The sequence below is a fragment of the Rhipicephalus sanguineus genome, chromosome 11 (assembly GCF_013339695.2).
Source record: "Rhipicephalus sanguineus isolate Rsan-2018 chromosome 11, BIME_Rsan_1.4, whole genome shotgun sequence".
Classification (NCBI taxonomy): domain Eukaryota; kingdom Metazoa; phylum Arthropoda; class Arachnida; order Ixodida; family Ixodidae; genus Rhipicephalus; species Rhipicephalus sanguineus.
The window spans coordinates 124,732,022-124,755,674 of record NC_051186.1 but is presented as its reverse complement, the minus strand read 5'-3'; the positions used below and the strand labels follow the sequence as shown (position 1 = coordinate 124,755,674).

The window sequence follows — 23,653 nt, the reverse complement described above, 5'->3', positions numbered from 1 at the left end:
ATGCTCAAAAAGCGCTGCCGATCGGTAGTCGAGGCTCCCGAGAACACGCGAGCCAAATATTACAGCGATGCGCACGGCCTGGAATTTACAATAAATTCTCAAAGTCAGCTGAAAATCGCTCCCTCTTCTCTCGACAAATGATGTATTAGTCCGCAAAATATGACGCGATTGTCGGCAGTTCCACCATTGGCTGACGTTATAATCACGATAACACCCTCATTATTACTTTCGTTGCTAATTTTGAGTTCAATAGGTAGATAATATGTATGTTTATATTCTGTTATCGCGTTAAAAACACCGGAGAAACATTAATATTAGCACTTCCGGTCTCACTGATAGCTCGTCTGCTCGTAGTTGCGTGGTTCCGTTTTCTTCGCCATGCGCAGTGCCGAAAACGTGAATATTTCTGTGCTTTTGACCATCGCCGGTTGCCGTTGAGAGTGGCAGCCGTTCGAGTGTTGCCTCGTCAGCTGGGAACTGCATCGTCGGCACGTTCTCACGACCAACCGAGGCAGCCGTGCAGCATGTCTCCGATAACAATGCTGGCGTCCGGTAATGGTGGCGCTTCGGGGTCGTCTGCCAGTGCCGCCTCACGAGGCGGTGTATCGGAGTAGGGGCCGAAACCGATCTCAGCTGTCATTCGCTCCAAACGAGCGCGCAGGTTTGCTTCCATGGTTGGCAGAGCGATGAAAACACTACGGCATTCGAGGTGCACACCCAACATTACCAAACCGACGCGCAGTTTTCAAGCACGCGCGATACACATCGGCTCCGCTCGACGAGAACGACGCAAGCCGACCGGAAGTGGCGGCACAGACCACGTGGTTGCGCCCAGACGTCAGAGAGAAAAAAATGAAGAAAAAAATTCCGCCGGCGCTCTTGGGCGGAGCCTCGCTCGTCTGCGCTCCCTCCATCGAGTCGCTGCCTAGCTCTCCGCGCGTTCGCGGCGTTGAGTCGAGGGAGAAACCTGCGGAACGTGATCTCTATAATTTGGTAACACCACTTAGACTTGACGGATTCGAAAAATTTTTGCGGCATATGACTCGTGAAGAGTCATACGTCAATAATGAGACTATTCCAATATAACTAAGAAAGGTGTTGCAGGGCCCCTTTAATTCTAGATGCGACCGCTACAGGCGCACCTCGCGCGAAAGAGAAGTCTTCTCCCTCTTGTTCTTCGAGCGCCTTGATGATGATAATAGCGCAGGCAAAATCACATATAGCATAGCCAACTGTAGCATGCGGCGCTCGCTCTACGGCGGCGCCTGCTCTAATTTGACAGGAGACTGCTAGAGGGCCACAACGGTGCGCTTCCTCTCTTTTTCGACAGTCGTCTGTCAGTACGCTTCGATACTAAATAACATGAACGATGAAGACAAGGCGGCGGAGCGGAGGGCTCGTAAGGCAACAGCGCGCGGGCTCGCCACCAAGGCCCTGCGGTGAGAGCTCGCGAGTCCGCGGAGAGACGTCAGCGTCGTGCGGACCCCGAGATGCAAGCCCGCGAAGCCGAAGCAGAGCGGAAGCGGCGGCAAGTGAACCTCGAAGAGGTAAGGGCACAGGATGCAGCGGCCAAACGCCGAAAGTGGTCACTACCAGAAGTTGGTGGCGCCGACGAACGCTTCAAGCACGATTTTCTCGACCACACGTTCGGCCACAGCTGCAAGGTCTGCACCCGCTTTTGGTTCGATAACAACCTGACTACAATCGTTGCTATTCGCAATGTCCATAGACTATCGCGCCACCGAGCGGAATTCAGGAGCGTCCTCTCGAGGAGGGTTAGTAGACGACAAAATGGCGGCACTATGCAGTCTCTCCCTTGTTCGGCTGTGCTAGCCTCTGTGTTAACGCGTTGGCAAGAAAGGAACACTACGACTTTGCATGTTCCCTGCATCAGTGAACAAACCGGGCCCTCCGTGACACGAGAAATCTGATTCGTTCTTGCGAGACGCGAAGTTTTCGTGAAAATACGTGGCAACTCGCGCTTTCAATGCTAGCCCACAGTGTACACATACTATCAGCTTCGCGAGGCTTTCTGTAGCCACGTAGGTTCGTTAAATGTTATCGTCTGACATATTGAGTTGAAGCTCACCCTGTTTTACTTGCATATATAATTGGACAGTGTTTCTTGTAGCGCATGAGTCCCATAACCATGTACGCGGGAGGTAGGACGCGCGGGCTCGCGATGTGCTCATGTATAACTGAGCGATCTCAAGGTGGCGATACGTTAAAATAGGGCCTCTATCCTTTGTCAGCAAAGGGCTGTTACGAATCGCGCGAGCGACGTTTCAGTTATTCGAGGACGCGTCTGCTCGACGCCTTTCGTGGAGCGAACGCTTTCCATCCACGCCTTCCTTCGCCAGTGTGTTGGGTTTCATAGCCACCGCTGCGCCGCTTGTTTTTGTACGTTTGTTGATAGGTGGCAGCACACTGCAAGTGATTTGCTTGTTGACCGGTCTGAGAGCAAAACGTTCTCCGCGCCCAGACGTCTCTCTAATTTGTAAACGCGGTGACGCGGAGTGGTCGAAGTCGTTCGGCGGAGGAAATTCTTCAGATTGCTTTCAGCAGTGATGTTGAAAGAAATCTTGACAACGAGGATTTTGCACTGGGCGTAGAAGACTGTGAAAGCACCGAGAGTGATAGCGACGATGAACCACCAGCTGCTAACTCACGAAAAGCGAGTTTCACTTCACTAGCCCTCGTGCGTTAATGTTCTTTCACGCTCGTAACTCGTAAGTCACTTTGATTGTATATTATCTTTCACGCTCGTAACTCGTAAGTCACTTTGATTGTATATTATCCTTGAGCGAGATCAAAATAAAAGCATAGTTCCTCTTGTGCATTGCATGTATCACAATTATTGTGGATATTATATGGAGCGCCGCATGCCGCCAACACGCTCGAGCTCGACCAGCGAAGCGAAATGGTTAGAGCGATTGAACGTGCAATCACGGCCACAATCCACGCCTCTCGGCGCACTTCTTCGACGTCGCGAAAAGCATACGTGTGCATTCTTTTCGATATTCATGTTTCGATCGTGCTGATCGAACCTGCAACATGCGAGTGAACTCACACGGCTAGATTCTCAGCTTGGCTGTGACACAAGCAACACAAGCGCTACTGAATGGCATGTTAAATGCTTGTGTTCCGTTGAAGACGTAACTCCGCGTTTCCGGCGGCGCAAGTAATGACGAAGGGGTGTTATCACAGAACACTTTTATGTTTGCAAGCCATCATCACGCGCAGCAGCGATGGCGCTACTCGCTGGCGGCCTACTACTGCGGCAAATCCGTCAGGCAGGCTCGGTACGTACTACCTCGGAGTGCCGTTCAGCTCATACGTCAATTCATACGTCAATAACCACTAGACCACCCGCCACGGTGGTCTAGTGGTTATGGCGCTCGACTGCTGACCCGCAGGTCGCGGGATCGAATCCCTGCCGCGGCGGCTGCATTTTCGATGGAGGCGAAAATGTTTGAGTGCCGTGTACTTAGATTTATGTGCACGTTAAAGAAACCCAGGTGGCCGAAATTTCCGGAGCCCTCCACTACGGCGCCTCTCATAATCATATCGTGGTTTTGGGACGTTAAACCCCAGATATTATTATTATTATTATTATTATTATTATTATTATTATTAAATTCTAGTTCATACAGGTTTATGTAGCACGCACAGGATTTCGCACGGTAACGTGCACGGTAAGCTCCGTTACCGTGCACGTTATGCACGGTAACGGAGCTGAAATATAACCTTTCACTTCGCAGCAAATAATTAGGTGGCGAGTACTTAGCACTTTCCATGGTTTGGGAAAGTATTTTAGTCTCATATCTATTTCAGCGCAGCTCATGACTTCATCTGGTGAAAGTGGCATGGTCTGTACGGCCGCACGTCCTATCTGTTCCTATGCTAACAAACGGGTTGACCCTCCTCCTGGCGCCATCTTGAAAAGCACGGCGCGCCACCTATAGTTCGTGGGCATTGCGAATAACAACATGTCACGTCTTTATACCACAGTAGATGAATTCTACGGAGCATTCAAGGTTTACCCGATTATCTCCGAGCCAGCTCCTCAATCATCATTCACTTTATCGGTATGGCGTGATTTTTCAAGTTCAACTGAGCTCGGCGCATCATTCCGCAGGCAAACAAACCAACATACTCAATAAAGGATATCTGGTCTTGATTCATGACGAGAAGCTTCCTCGGCTTCTTTGGAAAAAAAGCCGCTATTCACGAGGTGCTCCCCAGACGGGACAGACAAGTGTGAACTTGAACTGGGCGTCTGCCAGAGGGTAGACATATTTGCCGACCTATGAAACTGTTGTACCCAGTAGAACTCAGCACCTAAAAAAATGAGCTTGCTCATTTTTCAGGCGGCACCTATTTTTGTTTCCATTTGTAATTGTTGAAGGTCACGTGCGCAGTCCAGACGCTTTTCCAGGAAAGCACCGCAACTCCTCGTCTGCCGGCATGGAGTGTCTGAAACCGTGAGACCGCGCCCCACCTACGCCAACATTGCCTCGGCGGAGCAACCTTTGACTATGGTGTTCACGGAAGAAGAGCAGTGCGTCGATCCGCGTGTGTTGTGCTTCTAAGGTTGGTGTACGGTTGCGTCGAAAAGAGGGGACGGACTGCGTGCCTGCGTGTTGAAGAAGAGACGCTCACAATACCTTGTAGAGGGCGGACGTGTGTACAGACTCGACATTTCCTACTGTTTCTTTGTTTTATCTTTGACAATATAAGTTTTTTTTTTTCATTTCTAACCAAATTTGAGTTTGTCTTTCGTCAATCGTTGACACACAGGCCTCGAGCATTTTCGCCTCCATCGAAAATGCGGCCCTGCGGCCGGGAATAGATCCCGAGACCTGCGGGTCAGCAGTCGAGCACCATAACCACAAGACGACCGTGGCGGCTGAGTGCGGAACTTATTCCGATTCGTATAAATTGCTATTAACTTTGTTTATTATGAACTTAGCTTAGCAACTACACACTAAGGCGAAATTGCCCGTAAGAGGGGTAACGGAGTCCATCACTTAAATACATAATATAGCGGAACAAAACAAGGACAGACAAAGAAGCACACAGGACGACCGGTAGACTTCAACTGAAAATTTTACTCTGGACACGTGACATATAAAGTGTAAAAAACATCCAAACTGATGGAAACGTCACCATTCTGCCTTCACATCAAGCTGCACGTGCCAGGCTACGCGTCGCGCATGCGCCCTTCGAAGAAGCCAATCTCCTTTTTCGTTAGGGAAATTGAGGGCACACTTACACACCTATCTGCCTCCCTGTTTTATACATGGTCTCACAGATCTCACGTCGTATCTGGTCATGACCCCTTCCCAACACCTGACATGCACCAAATCCTTTTGGTGCAACTCGGGCGTTGGGAAGGGGTTGTAGTATCCGGATATAGCCAAGCCCGCTCATTCGGTAGGCAACTATGGGAGTTCAATAAACATGGCGTTTAAGTAAACACGCCTCATTATGTTTGTCTCCATCATAACCCACGCCATCCGGCACGATGCAAACACTACATTGGTGTCAGAAGTGTGAAACGTACCACCCAGAAGCTTGAAGACAACAATCCCGAGGAATTTACATCGTCAACGCAGCCGAAAACTCTCAGGCAAGCGCAACATGGCCAATGCACTCCCGCCGTTCCCGAGTTTTGACCTTCGAGTCACCGACACCAACAACATCGGACTTGAATGGACAAAGTGGGTAGAACGATTCCAAAACTTCCTCGTTGCGTGCAACATTACGTCGGACACTCGCAAGAAAGCTCTTTTGCTTCACTACGTCGGTGAAGAGGTCTACGACCTATTCCAATCTCTGCCAGCCAGCACGTTAGAAAGCACGTCCGAGTACGAAGCGGCAAAAGCAAAACTCGACGCTCACTTCGCACCACGAATCAACCCAACCTTTGCTGTGTATCGTTTCAGACAAACAAAACAGAACGTGGGTGAAAGTTTGGACGCGTTTTACGCCCGACTCCGACAGCTCGCCCGACACTGCGGCTTCGCGGACGCCGATCTTGAAATCAAGAGCCAGATCATCCTCGCTACAACGTCGACCCGTCTGCGGAAATATGCCATGCTGCACGCCATAGAGCTGCCCGAAATTCTCAAGCAAGGACGGCTGTTCGAAGATGTTGAACGTGACGTCTCTGAGATAGAGAGAAGCGTCGACAGCACTCGGTCGGCATTTTCGCTGCAACAAGGCGCGAAAAACCGTCTGGAAAACACGGAGAACCACCACAGCTACAAGGGTCGTCGAAACCTGAAGCCACCTTTTCGACAATCATGTGACACAGGCAAACGCGACACGCCAACAACTGTCACAACTGCGGCGGCAAGTGGCCTCATCAAGGTGGGCGATCAGGTTGCCCTGCGTGGGGCAAGACATGCAATGCATGTAACAAGGTTGGTCACTTCGCACGATTTTGTCGCTCAACTAAGAAAATGGTGCAAGCAGTACACTGTGACAGTGGTCCAAACAGGAACTCGCAGGCAGCCTGCAGTAAGAGGTGTTCAAGCTCTAAAGAACACGCTGCCTCCTTTGAGTCAGGTTCAAGCAGCGACGAATATGCCTTTGTTGCCATGACTTCCCCTCAAGCAGGCTCATCTCCAAAAGCCGTTGTTACTGTGAACAATGTGCCTGTTACCTTTATAATCGACACAGGTGCTACGGTATCCATTTTTGGTGAAAACGACTTTAAGAGCTACCGCTTAAATGTGAATCTCCAGGCAACGTCCATCAGAGTATTTCCGTACAAAGCAACATCTCCGCTAGAACTTTTAGGCAAAGTTGCTGTCACGATGAGATACAAAAACAAGTGCATTGAAGAAGACATCTTCGTCATTCCCGGGAACTGTGCTCCACTCTTGAGCTTCACAGCAGCATCCAACTTGGGACTTGTCCAGATCACATACCAAGTTCATGACCAACTAAATAACAAGTCAATCGTGGAAGCATTTCCCAAATTGTTCAACGGAGTTGGAAAGCTAAAGAACCAGCACAATCACTTTTCTGTGGACGAAACGGTCCCACCTGTTGCTCAACCACACAGGCGTATTCCATTTGCCTTACGTGTTGCCACAGAAAAGGAACTCGAACGCCTCCTGTCAGAAGACATCATTGAGCCAGCAATCGGACCTACACCATGGGTATCCCCTGTGGTAATTGTACCTAAGCCGCATCAACCTGATGAAATCCGAATCTGTATTCACATGCGTGTTGGCAACACTGCTATCCAACGTGAACGACATTTGTGCCCGACAGTGGATGACATCATTGTTGCCTTAAATGGAGCAACAGTATTCTCAAATCTTGACTTGAAAAATGGATATGATCAGCTAGAACTCGATGCAACCTCAAGGCAGCTCACGACGTTTTCAACACATGTTGGCTTGTTTCGATACAAACGCCTAAACTTTGGCATCAGCAGTGCAGCTGAAATTTTTCAAAACACCATTCGGCAAGTTCTCAATGGCATCCCCAACGTTCTCAATGTCAGTGATGACATTCTTGTCTTTGGCCAAACAAAACAGGAGCACGACACCTCCCTGGAAGCCGTTCTGCAGCGATGGATGGATGGATGGATGGATGGATGGACTCCAAGAAGCCGGATTGACACTTAATGAAAAGAAGTGTCACTTTCATCAACGTGAACTCACCTTCTTTAGACTTATCTTTTCAGCTGATGGAGTTCGCCCTGATCCCAAGAAAATAGCAGCCTTCCTACAAATCAAAACACCAGAGTCACCACAAGAAGTGAAGAGCCTGCTAGGAATGATCAACTATTCAGGCAGATTTCTGAGAAATCTTGCCGACCTCACACAGCCTCTACGTGAACTCACACTGAAGAATGCGACTTGGGAGTGGACTGCCCGCCACCAGAAGGCCTTGACAGTTTGAAACAGGCCATGTCTGATGTTTCTACACTGGCCTACTTCGACCCATCAAGGCCCACAGAACTTGTGGTTGATGCAAGCCCTCATGGCCTTGGTGCAATCCTGATCCAAAGCGAGAACACAAGAACCTTTTGATAGCATATGCAAGCAGAGCACTGACGCCGGTTGAAGCCGCTACTCTCAAATCGAGCGAGAGCTGTTAGCAGCTGTCTGGGGCATGGAACACTTCCGGCTCTACTTGTGCGGTACGAAGTTCCTCCTTCTAACAGATCATAAACCGCTAGTCAGCATCCTTGGAAACCCCAAATCAGTGCCCTCTGCCCGCATACAACGCCTTGCCCTCCGTATACAGCAATATGCATATGATGTGCAGCACACTACTGGTAGCAGCAATCCATCGGACTACCTCTCAAGACACCCAGTGCCCTTTGAGAAGCCAGGTTGTCAAATTGACAAAGTTCCAGATGACTATGTTCATTTCGTCCAGCGCCATTGCATTCCAAAAGCCTTCTCAGTCGAAGAAGTGGCTGAACAAACGAAAATGGACCCACAACTGAAGCTGGTCAAAGAAGCCATACATAACTTGCAGGACAAATGGCAAAGAGCAGAATTGAAACCATTTGCTGCAATAAGAACGGAGTTGACAACCACACCTGATGGCCTCATCCTCAGGGGGACACGCTTGGTCCTCCCCATGAATCTTCAGGAACGTGCGGTACAACTTGCACACCGTGGCCATCAAGGCATTTTAAAAACAAAACAACTCCTTCGAGAGAAAGTATGGTTCCCAGGCATGGACAAGTTAGTACACGCACTCATCAAGGGTTGCCTCCCATGCCAAGCAGCAGTACCCCAGTCAAGTTGTGAACCACTTGCTCTCACAGAGCCACCAAACAGCCCGTGGGAAGCTGTATCAGTCGACTTCTGTGGCCCATTTCCCGACGGAAAGTATGCCATGGTAATAATTGATGACTTTTCACGTTACCCAGTTGTGCACATCATAAGCTCTACAGATGCTCGTGGAGTGCTACCACTTCTCCGAGAAGTTTTTGCTCAATTTGGAATCCCCGAACAAGTACGGACGGATAAGGGACCTCCATTCCAAGGCACAGAAGTTGCAAACTTCGCTGAAGAACTCGGTTTTCGGCATCAGAGTCACACCTCTATGGCCTCAAGCGAATGGCGAGGTTGAAAGATTCATGCGGGCACTAAAGAAACAAGTCCACACCAGCCAACTTGAGAACAGTGACTGGAAGTCAGAGTTAGACACATTTTTGATGTCATACAGGTCGACACCACAAGGCACCACTCAGCGGACCCCGTATGAATTATTGTTTGGAAGGTCAATGCGGAATCTCCTTCCTCAATACATTCCACCCCCGAAAGCATCTAAAAAGAATGGTACAAGGTCAACAGAACTACGCCGGAAGGTGTATAACAAACAGTACGCTGACACTGGAAGGCACGCCAGGCCACATCGATTCTTTGTGGGTCAACAAATTTTTTGTAAACAGCCACAAAAAAACAAATTCACACCATATTATGACCCCCTGCCATATGTGATCACTAAGGTCTCAGGGTCACAAATTGTGGCATCACGAGGAGGCCGAGTTGTAGTCCGAAATGCCAGTTTCTTCAACGATGCTTCAGGCATCGTCTCAGCATCGCCACGCAGTGCAGAGCCAGAGTGCGATGACCTGGCACCTTTGCCGGACACAGAAGCTCAGGCACCAGAACCCCTCCACCAACCACACAAGCATCCCTATCGTCGCTACCCCACCCGGGACAGGAAGCGTCCTGGCCACTTTGACGACTATGTGTGAGACCGGCAGGCATGCATTGTGTGTGCGTGTGAAATTGTCAAGTGTTCTTACGTGTAAACCTTGTGCTGAGGAAGCAGCAAGTGAAACTCAGTTGTGTTCGCTATTGTATCCATTTTATTATTTTTCTGTTTGCCCCTCATGAACACTCTTCATCAAGGGGGATAATGTAGTATCCGGATATAGCCAAGCCCGCTCATTCGGTAGGCAACTATGGGAGTTCAATAAACATGGCGTTTAAGTAAACATGCCTCATCATGTTTGTCTCCATCATAATCCACGCCATCCGGCACGATGCAAACACTACAGGGGTCACCAAATGCTTTTGGTGCAACTTCAGTTAAATGAAGGAAAGCAGAAATTTCATATGTATAGAGAAATGTAAAAAATTTCATTGCCTTACTTTTCTGTTTCGTTGTGCAATTGACTGCGAAAGCAGTGGTGCAGACATGACTAAATATTTGTTTGTTGTTTTGGCACCATTTGTTGCACACCGCAAAAAAACACGCAAATTATTGAGCCTTGCGCATAGTAACTGCAGGAAATATCCCCTAGGGATTAACGGATCATTTGAACTGGGGATTCATCCGAATGGAGTATTTGAGTGGACCGACCATTCATCCGGCGAGGTGCAACTGTGGGCACTAACGGTTGCCCGGTAAGGTGTAAATGTTAGTCCATCGAGGAGATTTATGGGAACTAACAGTTGCCCGGCAAGCTGTAAATGTGAGGACTAAATGTTTATGGATTGAAAGGATGTGTGGGGACTAACAGATAGATGCATGGGTACTAACTGTTAGACCCGGTGCCGTTAGTCTTTAAAGGGATTAATGGTTGTGGCAGCCCCATTTTTAGAGTGTATCCCGAAGGCACAGTAACGCTATCATAGGCGTGCCACATGACCTTCCACTGCTGAAAAACTAGTAACGTGAGAATAGTGAAACTTAGAACGAAATGGAATACGAATTGAGTGCGAATACGAATCGAATAGTATTCGAATAGTTTTCGAATCGTTAGGCATCCATTTTAAAAAGCATCCCATGAATGGTAATAGACCTTATGCAAAATGTGCTGCCATCTAGCGGCCGCCGCGTGCATTTCCGACATGTTGAAGGCTAAGCGGACGCCGTATGTGCACACGAAGCGCACGTATCGGAGTGTGGCGCCTAATAGGAACGGCAATGCCGACATAATTTCTTGGGCCGTGTTGCTGACATTCAGGAAATTGTGGTGCTCAAAAAAGATTTACAGGAAGCTAACTTCCATATTATTAAATTTCCTCGCGGCTGACGGCAAGCGGCAGATCGTTCCGTTGCTCCAGCTACTGCTTACGACAAACGCCGTCCTTACATTCACCGTTCTTAACAGATGCGGTTGTGACAGTATCACCAATCATCAGAGAACACTATGTCGTGTCATACCGGAACCAGGCAGTTTTCGCACCGTGTGCTTGCAGGCGCAGACAAATCGGCTTCGTGTACGAGTTTCAAAGCTGCATCGCCACTACTGGCGCATGCTAGTGCTGCTGTTGACACCATTACTTTGTTTATTACATTGCGATAACAATTACATGTTAGACAGGTAGCTCGAACGCGTCATCGATTCTCAGCGGATTGACCGATTTTACTGGAGCGTATTTTTGTAGTTTGTTTTCGATTGTGGTGTTTAACAACTAAGGTAGAGTTCGGTGGGATGCTTTGCGCGTGTATTGCTTCACTGTGCGTATTTTTCAAGCAATTCATGTGCTATCACTGCCAAATTCCGAGGGGTGGCCCGGATGGCCTGACCACCCCCTCCTACCCCTGATATTTTTGTTTAATTTACATCCCAAAACAAGCATATATCAGGCTCTCCCTGAAGCTGATTCCCCTTCAAAAAAATACTGTATCCACCCCTGTGTCCTATAAAATGTTTAACAGATGCTTGCGTGTGGCACTTTTCGGATGAAACTACATAAAAGATGCTCTTCCGGCAAAGGTGTTACACTCGGCCGTGGGTGAGCTACCAATGGTTAGACGCTGAAGTGGTTTCGAAAGCGTTCAGTTGGCGTCGCAAGATCGCATTCCTGAAAACGGGTTGAAATTGTAAGGCGCCAGTAGGCCCTGAAAGCGACTGTCTGAACGCGAATATTTTTGGCGTATCGTGGTATTTACGAACACATACCGAAAGCATATTGAACAAAATACCAGATAAACGGCACCTAATTCTTTTCATGTTCACTTTTTACCTATATATATATATATATATATATGTGTGTGTGTGTGTGTGTGTGTGTGTGTGTGCGTGTGTGTGTGTGTGTGTTCCCAAAAATATTTTTTGAGGATGAAGCTGTGGGTGTAAGACATCAGTAAGAATGGGAGACTTATAAATTCGATACTTAATTACGTCTTCAATTAGCCACGTTTGCCGGATATGTAGCGATGGGTAAGGCAACGATTGGGGGTATGGTGAGGTTTTTTTCAGATCCCGCTGTTGAACCGCTGATAATGTGGTATGTTGACACAGGCATCTCCAAGGTTGGTTCATGCCATATTAAATTTTAAAGGAAACAAAAAAAAGATCGATAAAGTCTTCCATCCAGCGAGTTTCTGGTGTTTTTTTTTTGTTTTTCCCGCATGATACCGTAATGCAGCACACGAGGAACGCCGGAAGACCTCAGGAAACGCAACATCCACTTCTGACGAGTTGTAATGAATGCGTTTGCTTTGTAAAAATTATCGTGTAATTATGTCAAGCTCGCTCAAAAGCTACAACCGCTGGCAGTAGCTTCATTCTTACGTTCCGGGAAAGGCAAAAGATAACGCTGAGTGCAGACAATGAGGAGCGTTGAGACCCCCTATGTAGGGACAAACGCTCGCACATTTCGAATTGGCTGCAGCAGTCATTGCAACACGTCACCAATGAATGGTGTATTTGGCCAAAATTTGCGGAACTCCTCATGGCCTGACTGTCGTTTTCGTGCAAAAACAACAGGTTTTCTTGCGCGGCTGGGCTCTAGACAGCGATTTGCCTTGCTTCTCAAAAGTAATAAGACATCGTCTTCTCCGTGGCCATACAGCAGCCTTTAAGAATTGCTTCCGGACATCATATCAGGTTAAATTGTCAATTATATTCAACAAGCAAAACTAAGTTGCACGTTCTGGACACTTCTTCATATCTGCCGCAAGTAGCAATTTCCTTCTGGAGATGTTTGCTCCTTTTCCCGAACGGCCCATTGTAAAGAATTTTCATAAATAGTATCTACACGATGTTTGCGCCGCGCGCTGACTAGAGCCGCTATAATTAGGTGACATGGTTATTTTATATTTCAGAGGCGTTCCTCTGCAGCATCATGTCGCTATTTGGGTTTTATATGTGCCCGGAATTTTTCACGATCTGATGTTTCTGAAGAACGTTGCAGTTACTGTGTTGCATGCTTGATTCCTTGGAGAGTTAAGGAGTATCCTGCGCATTATTTGTGGGCGAAAGTCTCGTTAGATCGTATAAAATTAAACAAAAATATCTTTACAGTGTTTCATAGGGGCAACAATTATACTGCGAGGTCACGTAACAGAATATATTCTTTTTCATCGCAGCTACGTCAAGAAGCAAACTAGCGTGTTTGTTAGGAACTGCGTGGTGTATTGTAAAGCCCCTATTCTTTCTTTGTGAATCACTAGTTTGAGATATGAATCTTTACAAACCTACACAAATATGTAATAATGTTACGGGGAGAGAAAAAAAACAGAAAGGTCTATTTACAACATTTACGCGAGCAGAGTGATCGGCGTCACAACAACCAAGATGGCAGCACGTGATGTTACTCTCAGGCGTGGAAAGCACTGAATCGGTGCATTCGAGAAAAGACTAGTGAGAATGCTCACTGTACACAGGAAGCAACTATAAGGGTTCAGGCCGACTACGAGAACGATGTTGCTGAGGGAATGAGCATGTCCTCTACACAAGCGGCACATGAGAGTATATAAACCTTTTGATGGAAAGTATATAGAGCGATAACCCAGAATATGTAGCTGTGGTAGCTCAGCAGGTGAAACATTGCGCAGCTATGGTCTACGCTACGCATGGGCGCACTTCGATTGGGAAGGAAAGCAAGAACAAACGTGTACTCACATTTAGGCTGACGACAATGGACCCTAGATTGTCGAAATAATGCGGAGTCCCCCCCTCTCCCTACTAGATGTATCAAAAACATGTTGTGGTTTTAAGACGTAAAGCGACATGAATTATAATAATTATGTTTAAATTACAATACGATATATAGAAAGTAATTATAGTGTAAAGGTTCCAAAAAAATGATACGTACTGTGGTTGGCGGCTATTGACAAGAAAAGCATAATAATGACAAGTAGCCTAACTATTATTTTCATGGCCGCAGTTTTCATACAGAATAAGCTATGCACTGTTCTGTGAACCTCTCTGCTGTCCCTCTCTCAAGAGCCGTCGAACAAGAGATTTTGCTGAGATATTTATACGTACATTAGTTTTCGCAGCTGGTCAAAACATCTTGACTGACGACAGGGCACGTTGTAGCAGTGGGGAATACTTTGGTATTTATATTTTTGTGTCGTATGGTTCAACTTAAACGCGGTACGGAAATACTGTTCACTTGATATTTAAAAGCCTGTGCTTTTACGTTACCTTATTTTTAACTACTGCATGCTTTCACCTACCCATAGAAGAAGCGTTACAGGCAATGTAAATTCTCCTTGAAATGGCTTAAGCTGGCTGACTGCACGGCTGCTGCATGATATGTGCCGGACTTCCTCGTATCCAGTGGACATAACTGTATCACTTCCTGCTATACCGTTGCGTAGTGATGCCTACTATTTGCCATTGGGAGAATCTATTTGCATCTCAATAGCTTGGTATCACGCGACCTAAGCGGAAACGTCACGCATGACGTCAGTGGTAGAGCGCCAGTTCCCCTGTTGACCCTTGTTCAGAAAGTGGTGATGCTGGCATTATAGTGAGAACCGCCAGGCAGCAGCACGTCGTATGTTATTGTACCCCTAGTGGCAAGGCCAACCAATGACACGGGCAAAATAGCGATACTGAAGAAACGCCAGGCGGATCCCTGCCTGCTTACCTTCATAAATTGTATGGTATTATTATTATTATTATTATTATTATTATTATTGTTATTATTATTATTATTATTATTATTATTATTATTATTATTTAACCGACTTTACAGGCTCTCGTTAGATCATAGGGTAAGGGGGGCATACATAGAAAAGAAAGAAAAATGAGAACGTATACAGTTGAACTATACAAATTGAATGCAACATAACAGCGACACTAATAGCAATAATAAAACATTGATTACAAAGAAAATACAGTAACCAAATAAATGCGCATCTATACAAATGTCTTTGAAAGGATGCTAGGTGTAGTGAGAGAGTAGTTTCTCGTGGAACGCGTTGTTGTTAGTGATTGAAACTATCACGTCGGGAAGATCATTCTACAGTGAGATTGCCTGTGGCAAAGCAGCTAGGTTAAATGCGCGTGTTCTGCCAAAAATACGCCTAAAGCTGCACTGATCTCGCATGCGTGCAGACATGCGATCCGGTATGTGTAGAGGGAAAGGGGATGGATTTCTGCTGTAAATGTACTTGTGAAACAACACAAGGAGGGCTATCTTGCGGCAGATATCCAATGGCTGTAAACCGATCTCGCGTTCTTTTGTGATACACTACTGAAGCGGGCTGCTATGTTCTTAATGGCTTCGATCATCTGTATTAAATAGAGTTGATAAGGCGACCAAACTGGTGAGGCATATTCTAACTGTGGACGTGCGAATGTTAAATAGCCTATTTTGCGCACGCTCAGTGTGCAGTAATGTAGATTTCGACGCAAATAACCTTGTGTTTTGGATGCCTTGGAGCAAATAGAAATTATGTGGAAAGACCATGAAAGTTTAGAGTCAATAATAACCCCTAGATATTTGTATGAGGTCGTTTAAGATACTTCGCTATTGTTAATTTTATATGGAACAAGTGGAAACCGAGTATTTTCGGGAAACCGACATTATTTTACATTTTCAAGTGTTCAAGCTCGTTAGCCACTTGGTACACCAACTTCAAACGAGGTCTAGGTCACTTTGAAGGGCCTCATGATCAAAGGAAGATGCTATGGTTCGATAAATGACACAGTCATCTGTGAAAAGGCGTATGTGGGATGAAATGTTAGTCGGCAGATTGTTGATGAAAACTAGGAAGAGTAGAGGGCCAGTGACGCTACCCTGGGGCACTCCTGAAGAGACTTCTGCGATATCTGACTGAGAATCATTTGCAAATGTCAGCTGTTCGCAAAATGAAACAAAACTTCGGAGCCATGATAGCGTTGAGGAGTCCAATTTAAGGGAAGGCAGTTTGGAAATCAGACAGTCAAAGGCCTTCGAAAAATCTAGGAAAGTGCAATCCGCCTGTGTGTTCATATTCATGTTAGTCTGTAGGTCTGTCGTGAATCCCAGTAGTTGTGTATCGCAAGAGTAACCCTTCCTAAAGCCATGTTGTGTGGAACTAAAAAAATTGATTCATTCAAGATGATTGTAAATGTGAGAAGCAATGATAGTTCAAGTAATTTACAGCTGATAGAGGTTAACGAGATGGGGCGATAATTTTCAACCTGGTCTTTACATCCTGCTTTAAATACAGGAATAACTTTTGCGATTTTCCAGTCCCTAGGAAGCTGACCGGTAGCCAAAGACTGTCTGAAAATGTGAAATATTATTCGAGAGGACGTGGATATTGTATTTTTTAGTATATTTGAATTGATAATATCTAGACCACTACAAGTAGAAACTTTGAGGTTGTTGATTAGTTTAGTGATGCCCTCAGTGTTAATATCTACGGGTGCCATGAAGGCGTAATCAAGTTCGGGAAAGTCAGGAATACTAGAATGACCTTCCCTTGTGAATAGAGAAAAAACGTCTTAAATGCACCTGCACACTGGTCCCTTGGGAAAGGTAATTCATTTTTGCCCTTCAAAGTAATATCTGTAACAGCAGAAGCTGTTGATAATTGATGCCAAAGTTTTCTCGGATTGCATTTTATTAATGAAGGTAGGTCATGTTAAAATACTTGTCTTTAGCTGTGAATAACATAGAAGTATAACTTTTAGGACTTTCCTTATATACATGCCAAGCAGAGGCACTAGAAGCGTGCACCATGGTCCTATACAGCCGTTTTTTTTTTTTCGATTCCTCAAAGTTCGCAATGTTTGTTAAACCATCGGTTTCTCTTATCGTTAGATATGGAAATTTCAGGGACGTAGTTGTCGATTAATGAAGTAATCTTATCTCTAAACAACGACCAATTTTCATCGAAGGTACGACTTGACAATGAGGACAAGAATGTGTTGTTATAGAATTCGTCCAAGTCAGAATTCATACAACAATAATTGGCCTTACTGTAGTCTCTAATCACTTCTTTAGTTTTACCTGTGACTTTGAGAGGATCGTTTATTGATAATTGAACAAGCTTATGGTCACAAAACCCTTCAAGGTAAGAGATTCCACCTACGTTATCGGGATCTGTGGTAAGTAATAAATCCGATATAATATTGCCCCATGTTGGCTGGTTTATTACTTCAGCGAAGTAATACACACACATGTGGACAAAATAAACAAAGTCAAGGGACATATGTGAGATGGTTAAACAATTGGCCCAGTCAATTTGTGGTAAATTGAAATCACGAAATAGAGATTATTAGTGCGGTATTTCCCAGTAGCTAATACGGTGCTGCTGCAAGGGGATCTACAAATGACTGTTCAGAATCGGGAGGACGGTAACATATGCCTATTAGTATTTTAGTAGCAGAATTCGTGCACGACACGCAGACAATTTGCTTCAGTTTGTATCGATGTAGAACGTAGGTATGAATTTTTATAGCAATAAGGACACCTCCTCCACGTTTACTTTGACGATCGCGCCGCAAGACATTATAATTGGTATTCCCGTGAAGAATTTCATTCTCATCAACATCCTCAACAAGTCATGTTTCAGGGAGCAGAAGGACATCAATGAGGCTGGTCTTCGAAGAACAAACAAATGATATCACGCTCGCGCAGTAAACTTCGAATGTTAGTAAAGCAAACACATACAGCCAGTGCAGATTTACTTCGAATTTCTTTAGAGGCATGCGCACACTTATGCCTCTGCTACCTAGCAGACAGCTTGAATGTGTTAGTAGCACTATCATAGATGTACGTTTTATCGCTCATGCGCAGACGATCAATGACTAGCTTGTAGGGCTTGTTTTCATTTTTGACAAATTCAATTAGGTTTCTTCTGGCTTGTAGCGTAGGTAAAGAGAAATCTTCACGTACGGAAAATCTGGACTCCTTTAGTTCAAAATCTGAAGCTAGAACGCTCTGCTTATCTTTAAAAAAACAAATTTTGCTATTATACCAGTGTTTGCCAGCAGCAAAGCGACGAAGCCTGTGAACTCGTTCAAATTGCGCGGCACTTGTATTCTACTGTAGTTTGTCCGAACAAAATTTAATCACCTTCTGCTCAGATCCATTCTAGGCCTCGTTTTCATCATCTTCTATTCCCAAAAATAGCAACTTACAGCGCCTGAGTCTGTTCTCCGTGTCATCACATCTGGACGTGATTTCAACGAGTTTCCTAGATATGGAGGGCATAACGGAACTCGAAGTGGCATCTGTGGTACATGAGGAGTATCCCTCCAGCTTCGTCACCTTCTCTGAAAGAAGCTTTACCTCAGCGTTTGTGTTTATATTGTCTTCTTTAATCCCGTGACCTCCTCAAGTAAAGAAGTTTGAGCAGCTTCAATTCGACGCACTGTATCGAGTACCACACTATCCGACTTGAGCTCCAATGCAGGGGAACCGGTATTACCTTCGAGTAATCACACTCTATCTGATATGCTTCTCAAATTACCTTCTATGTGCTGCACAGTCGACAAAACAGGGGACGAACTGTTAGTCAGGGGACGAACTGTTAGTCCTCAGTTGTTTTGAGGGACGAAATGTCAGGGTGTAAAAGTTAGCCCTTTTAGGGAGCAGCTGATTTATTCCTATTTTTGCATGGCAGCTGCGTAGGGACGAACTGTTACCCATGATGGGACTAACAGTTGCTCCATCTCGTTAAAAAAATCAATTTATTAAAGTGTTTGTTGAATTACCGAGAATTTCGAGGTTGATACACGCATTAGACGACATACACAATTAATGCAGAGAAATAAATTTAAAAGTAAACTACAGAAAATTCACAACAAACACACAGGATTCGAACTCGTGTCCGTTGAATCAGCAGTCGCGTACGGTAACCACTATACCACACGCCAGTACGGAGCAGAGTGAATATTGCCGGGGCTATATATTGATACGGGGTTGTTTTGGTATATACAATGTATATTTACAAAGAAAAATTGGTAGACGAGTCAAGCTGGCTGACCAGCACACTCGCGCGCCAGTCGGGCTGTCCAGCACTTCGTCTTCCTTCACTTCATCTCCGTAACAGGACCCCCGGGCGTTGTAGCGCCGTCTCGTCGCAAGTCCGGCGATGAAGTGCGAGAGAAGTAGGGCTTCATCCGCGAAACATGCACAATGTCAACAGGTGGCGGACTTGACGAATTGAAGTGCAACGGCGCAAGCTCGTAATTCACGTCGCTAACTTGACGCAGAACTTGGTAAGGTCCTGAGTAGCGGGACAGTAGTTTCTCGGAGAGCCCTACACGGCGACATGGTGACCAAAGGAGCACCCAATCACCTTGGGCAAACTTCATATGACGATGACGTTGGTCATAGCGGGCTTTTTGAATATCCTGCGACGTGGTGAGACGAGATCGGGCGACTTGACGAGCCATGTGAGCCCGGTCAATGGCGTCGTGAGCGTACATTGTAGTACATGGCGCGGAAGGCAAGACGGTGTCAAACGGCAATACGGGGTGGCGACCATACAAAAGATAAAAAGGGGAAAATCCCGTGGTGTCATGTCGAGAGGAATTATACGCAAAAGTCACATAAGCCAACGTGGCGTCCCAGTCGCGATGATCTTGAGAGACGTACATCGAAAGCATCTCCGTGAGTGTGCGGTTAAGACGTTCAGTAAGACCATTAGTTTGCGGGTGGTAGGCAGTAGACAGCTTGTGCTCTGTGGCGCAAGATCGAAGGAGGTCGTCGACAACTCTGGACAAGAAAGAGCGGCCGCGGTCCGTCAGGAGCTGGCGGGGTGCACCATGGAGGAGGATGACGTCGTGAAGAAGAAAATCCGCGACGTCAGTGGCGCAACTAGTTGGCATGGCCTTCGTGATGGCGTAACGTGTCGCATAATCTGTAGCGACGGCGATCCACTTATTTCCCAGAGTCGTCGTCGGAAAAGGGCCAAGCAGGTCAAGGCCGACGCGATAGAATGGTTCAGAGGGAACTTCAATTGGTTGGAGAAATCCAGCAGGCGGCAGAGGAGGCCTTTTCCGGCGTTGGCATAGGTCGCAAGTAGCAACATAACGACCCACAGAGCGGTATAGTCCAGGCCAGAAGAACCGACGTCGCACGCGGTCGTATGTGCGCGTAACTCCGAGATGTCCCGCCGTCGGTGCGTCGTGAAGTTGTTCAAGGATGACAGGCCGTAGATGGCGAGGAACGACAAGCAGGAGCTCAGGGCCTTCAATGCTGACGTTGCGGCGGTAGAGGATGCCGTCATACAGCACGAACATACGGAATGTGGCGTTGGTGCTGCCAGACTGGACGGCGTCGATGATAGCGCGCAATGACTCATCCCGACGTTGTTCGGTGCGCATATCGCTCACGTCAGCAAAAGCCATTACGCAGCTGTCCGGATCATGTGCAGCGGGGTCAGGAGGATCCACCGGATGACGTGAAAGACAGTCTGCATCCTTGTGCAAACGTCCAGACTTGTACGTGACTGTAAACGAAAATTCCTGGAGCCGCAAAGCCCAGCGACCAAGACGTCCGGTCGAGTCCTTCAGAGAAGTGAGCCAGCAGAGAGCGTGGTGGTCCGTAACGACGGTAAACATGCGGCCGAATAAGTATGGGCGGAACTTGGCGACAGCCCAGACTGAAGCCAAGCACTCTCTTTCGGTGATGGAATAATTTCTCTCGGGAGCAGAGAGCAGGCGACTGGCGTACGCTATCACGCACTGTCTACCGTGCTGCCGTTGAGCGAGAACTGCGCCGATACCGTGCCCGCTTGCGTCGGTTCGGACTTCTGTTGGAGCAGATGGATCAAAGTGGGCAAGTATGGGAGGAGTAGTCAAGAAGCCGATGAGAGCGGTGAACGCTTGAGCCTGCTCAGGGCCCCATGAGAATGTGGTATCCTTCTTCAGCAGATCTGTTAGTGGCCTAGCAACATCGGCGAAGTTGTTCACGAAACGGCGAAAGTAAGAGCAGAGGCCGATGAAGCTCCGCACGTCAGAAGTAGAGCGAGGCACAGGAAAGCTGCGAACGGCGCGAATCTTTTCAGGATCTGGTTGCACGCCGTCAGCGTTCACAAGATGGCCTAGTACGGTAATCTGACGGCGGCCAAACTGGCATTTCTTGGAATTCAGTTGAAGCCCGGCCGTTCTGAATACTGCGAGAATTGCGGCGAGACGCGTGAGGTGGCTGTCGAAGGTGGAAGAAAAGACAATCACATCGTCAAGGTAACAAAGACAAGTAGACCACTTGTAACCGCGCAGTAGAGAGTCCATCATCCGTTCGAATGTCGCAGGGGCATTGCATAGGCCAAAGGGCATGACCTTAAACTGGTATAGGCCATCAGGTGTTATGAAGGCAGTCTTCTCGCGGTCCATTGCATCGACAGAAATCTGCCAGTAGCCGGACCGAAGATCAATAGACGAGAAGTATGTAGCTCCGTGCAGACAGTCCAACGCGTCATCGATGCGTGGTAGCGGGTATACGTCTTTTCGTGTGATCTTGTTCAAGTGGCGATAGTCAACGCAGAAGCGCCAGCTACCATCTTTTTTCTTTACAAGGACGACAGGGGAGGCCCAAGGACTGTCGGAAGGTTCGATGACACCTTTGCTGAGCATTTTTTCGACTTCCGTTTGGATCACTCTGCGCTCAGTGTGGGAGACACGATAGGGGCGCCGACGAATAGGACTCGCATCACCGGTGTTTATACGGTGCTGAACGACGGATGTTTGGCCTAGAGGTCTGTCGTCAAGATCAAAAATGTCACTGTACGACGCGAGATGGCGACGGATGTCATTGGCCTGTGCAGGGTTGAGGTCTGGTGCAATCATCTTCGAGAAATCATCCGGGAAGGAAGATGAGCTGTTAGTCGCAGTAGGCGTAAGTAAATCAGTCTCTGTGCTGAGAGTTGCAATTTCAAATTCGTCAGCATCAGAAATGTTGGCCAAGAACATGCCACGGGGAAGTACTTGAGGGCACAAGCTGAAGTTTAGAAGTGGTAGCGAAGTACGGTTGGCGGTGACAGTCACGAGTGTATGTGGAATGGCGACGTTCCGGCTCAAAAGAACGTCAACGAGGGGATAGAGGACGTATTCACCGTCGGGAACCTGCGGCTCTGCGGTCAAAACGACGTAGGTGACTGCCTGAGGTGATAGACGCACATCTTGAAGAGAGCACAGTCGCGGTGGTGCAGTGTTAGGAGCAGCGACTATCTGAGGCAGTTCTAGCTGAAGGACGCCGGTAGCGCAATCGATGAGAGCAGAATGATCCGATAAAAAGTCCAGTCCAAGGATAACGTCATAAGGGCAGCGGTCAATCACGGCGAAGATGAATGAAGTAGGTTGGTCGACTATACTTAAGCGGGCAGTGCACAGACCAAGAACCAACGGCGTGCCGCCATCGGCCACACGGAGCACCTGCGTAGCTGCTGGTGTGAGTACTTTCTTTAAACGTTTGCGTAGGCTTGAACTCATTACCGATATGTTCGCTCCAGTGTCGACAAGTGCTTGGACAGGTACGCCGTCTACTTTAACGTCAATGACACTTCGTCTAGTGGGTACAGAGAGAGGATTTGCTGCCGTAGTCGTCGATGCAGCACCACCTCCGGGGGCTGCACTTCTTAGTTTTCCGACATGGTGCGGCCGAAAGCCACGGGGGACGATAGACGTCGTGGCTGTGGCGAACGGGACGATGGGCGACGTGTATGCGGCGAACGAGATTGGTGTCCACGTGGCGAAGGCGAGCGGCTGTACCAAGTGTTCCTAGCGGCGTTGTCAGCGGCGTTGGTCTCGGGAGCGGGAGAAAAATGGTGAGCATTACCGTCAAAACGGGTCATATTGGTCGTTGCACGAGGTACCGAGGACCATGTGTTGCGGCAGTAACGAGCAATATGTCCAACGCGGTGGCAGGTGAAACATATTGGGCGGTCATCTGCAGTTCGCCACTCAGCCGGGTTGCGAGAACGTGCAGAGAATCGTCGGTTTGAGAAGGACATAGCAGAAGGACGTTCGCTGACTCTGGGCGTGGCAACAGAACACACGGAATGCACTCCGATATTTTCCAGCTCCTGACGAACGATGGCTTGAACGAGAGGAACGGTAACAGGGGCATCGGTGCTGCGTGAATAGAATGCGGAGGGCGCCATCGCTTCCAGTTCACGACGAACAATTCGTGTAAGGTCTTCCGGCGGCGAAGAATGTTGCGGTGTCGACTGGTCTTCACACGTCGACGTGGCAGCGGTGTTTGGAAGTGTGGCGAACGGTTGGAGAATGCGGCGGCTTTTTGCTTGTTCGAACTGACGACACTCCTTGATGATCGAATCCACGGTAGAGCAGCCCTTGCACATAAGGAGCTTGAATGCGTCGTCGGCGATCCCCTTCAGCACATGCCCGACCTTCTCACCTTCCGTCATGTCATTGTCGGCCTTTCGGCAGAGAGCCAGCACGTCCTGAATATAGGAGAGGTATGATTCCGTGGAAGATTGTGCACGGCAGGCCAATTCCTTTTTGGCGGCG

General features: G+C 47.4%; 1 protein-coding gene across 1 annotated transcript; it reads left to right on the top strand.

Annotated features, from left to right (window-relative positions):
* Positions 1-5,578: 5,578 nt before the first annotated feature.
* LOC125756447 (uncharacterized) lies at positions 5,579-9,742 on the top strand. The gene is made up of 3 exons (XM_049411250.1): positions 5,579-6,397; positions 7,873-8,013; positions 9,570-9,742. The coding sequence occupies exons 1-3, from the start codon at positions 5,644-5,646 to the stop codon at positions 9,740-9,742; spliced, it is 1,068 nt and encodes a 355-aa protein (XP_049267207.1). The 5' UTR covers positions 5,579-5,643.
* The last annotated feature ends 13,911 nt before the right edge of the window (positions 9,743-23,653 follow it).

Bases quoted from the DNA above. Each gene is read 5' to 3' on its own strand.
- LOC125756447 (XM_049411250.1), top strand. From the start codon at position 5,644: ATGGCCAATGCACTCCCGCCGTTCCCGAGTTTTGACCTTCGAGTCACC. The intron at 6,398-7,872 runs GTGGGGCAAGAC...CTCACACTGAAG, and splicing joins GGGCGATCAGGTTGCCCTGC to AATGCGACTTGGGAGTGGAC. The intron at 8,014-9,569 runs GTGCAATCCTGA...ACGATGCTTCAG, and splicing joins TGCAAGCCCTCATGGCCTTG to GCATCGTCTCAGCATCGCCA.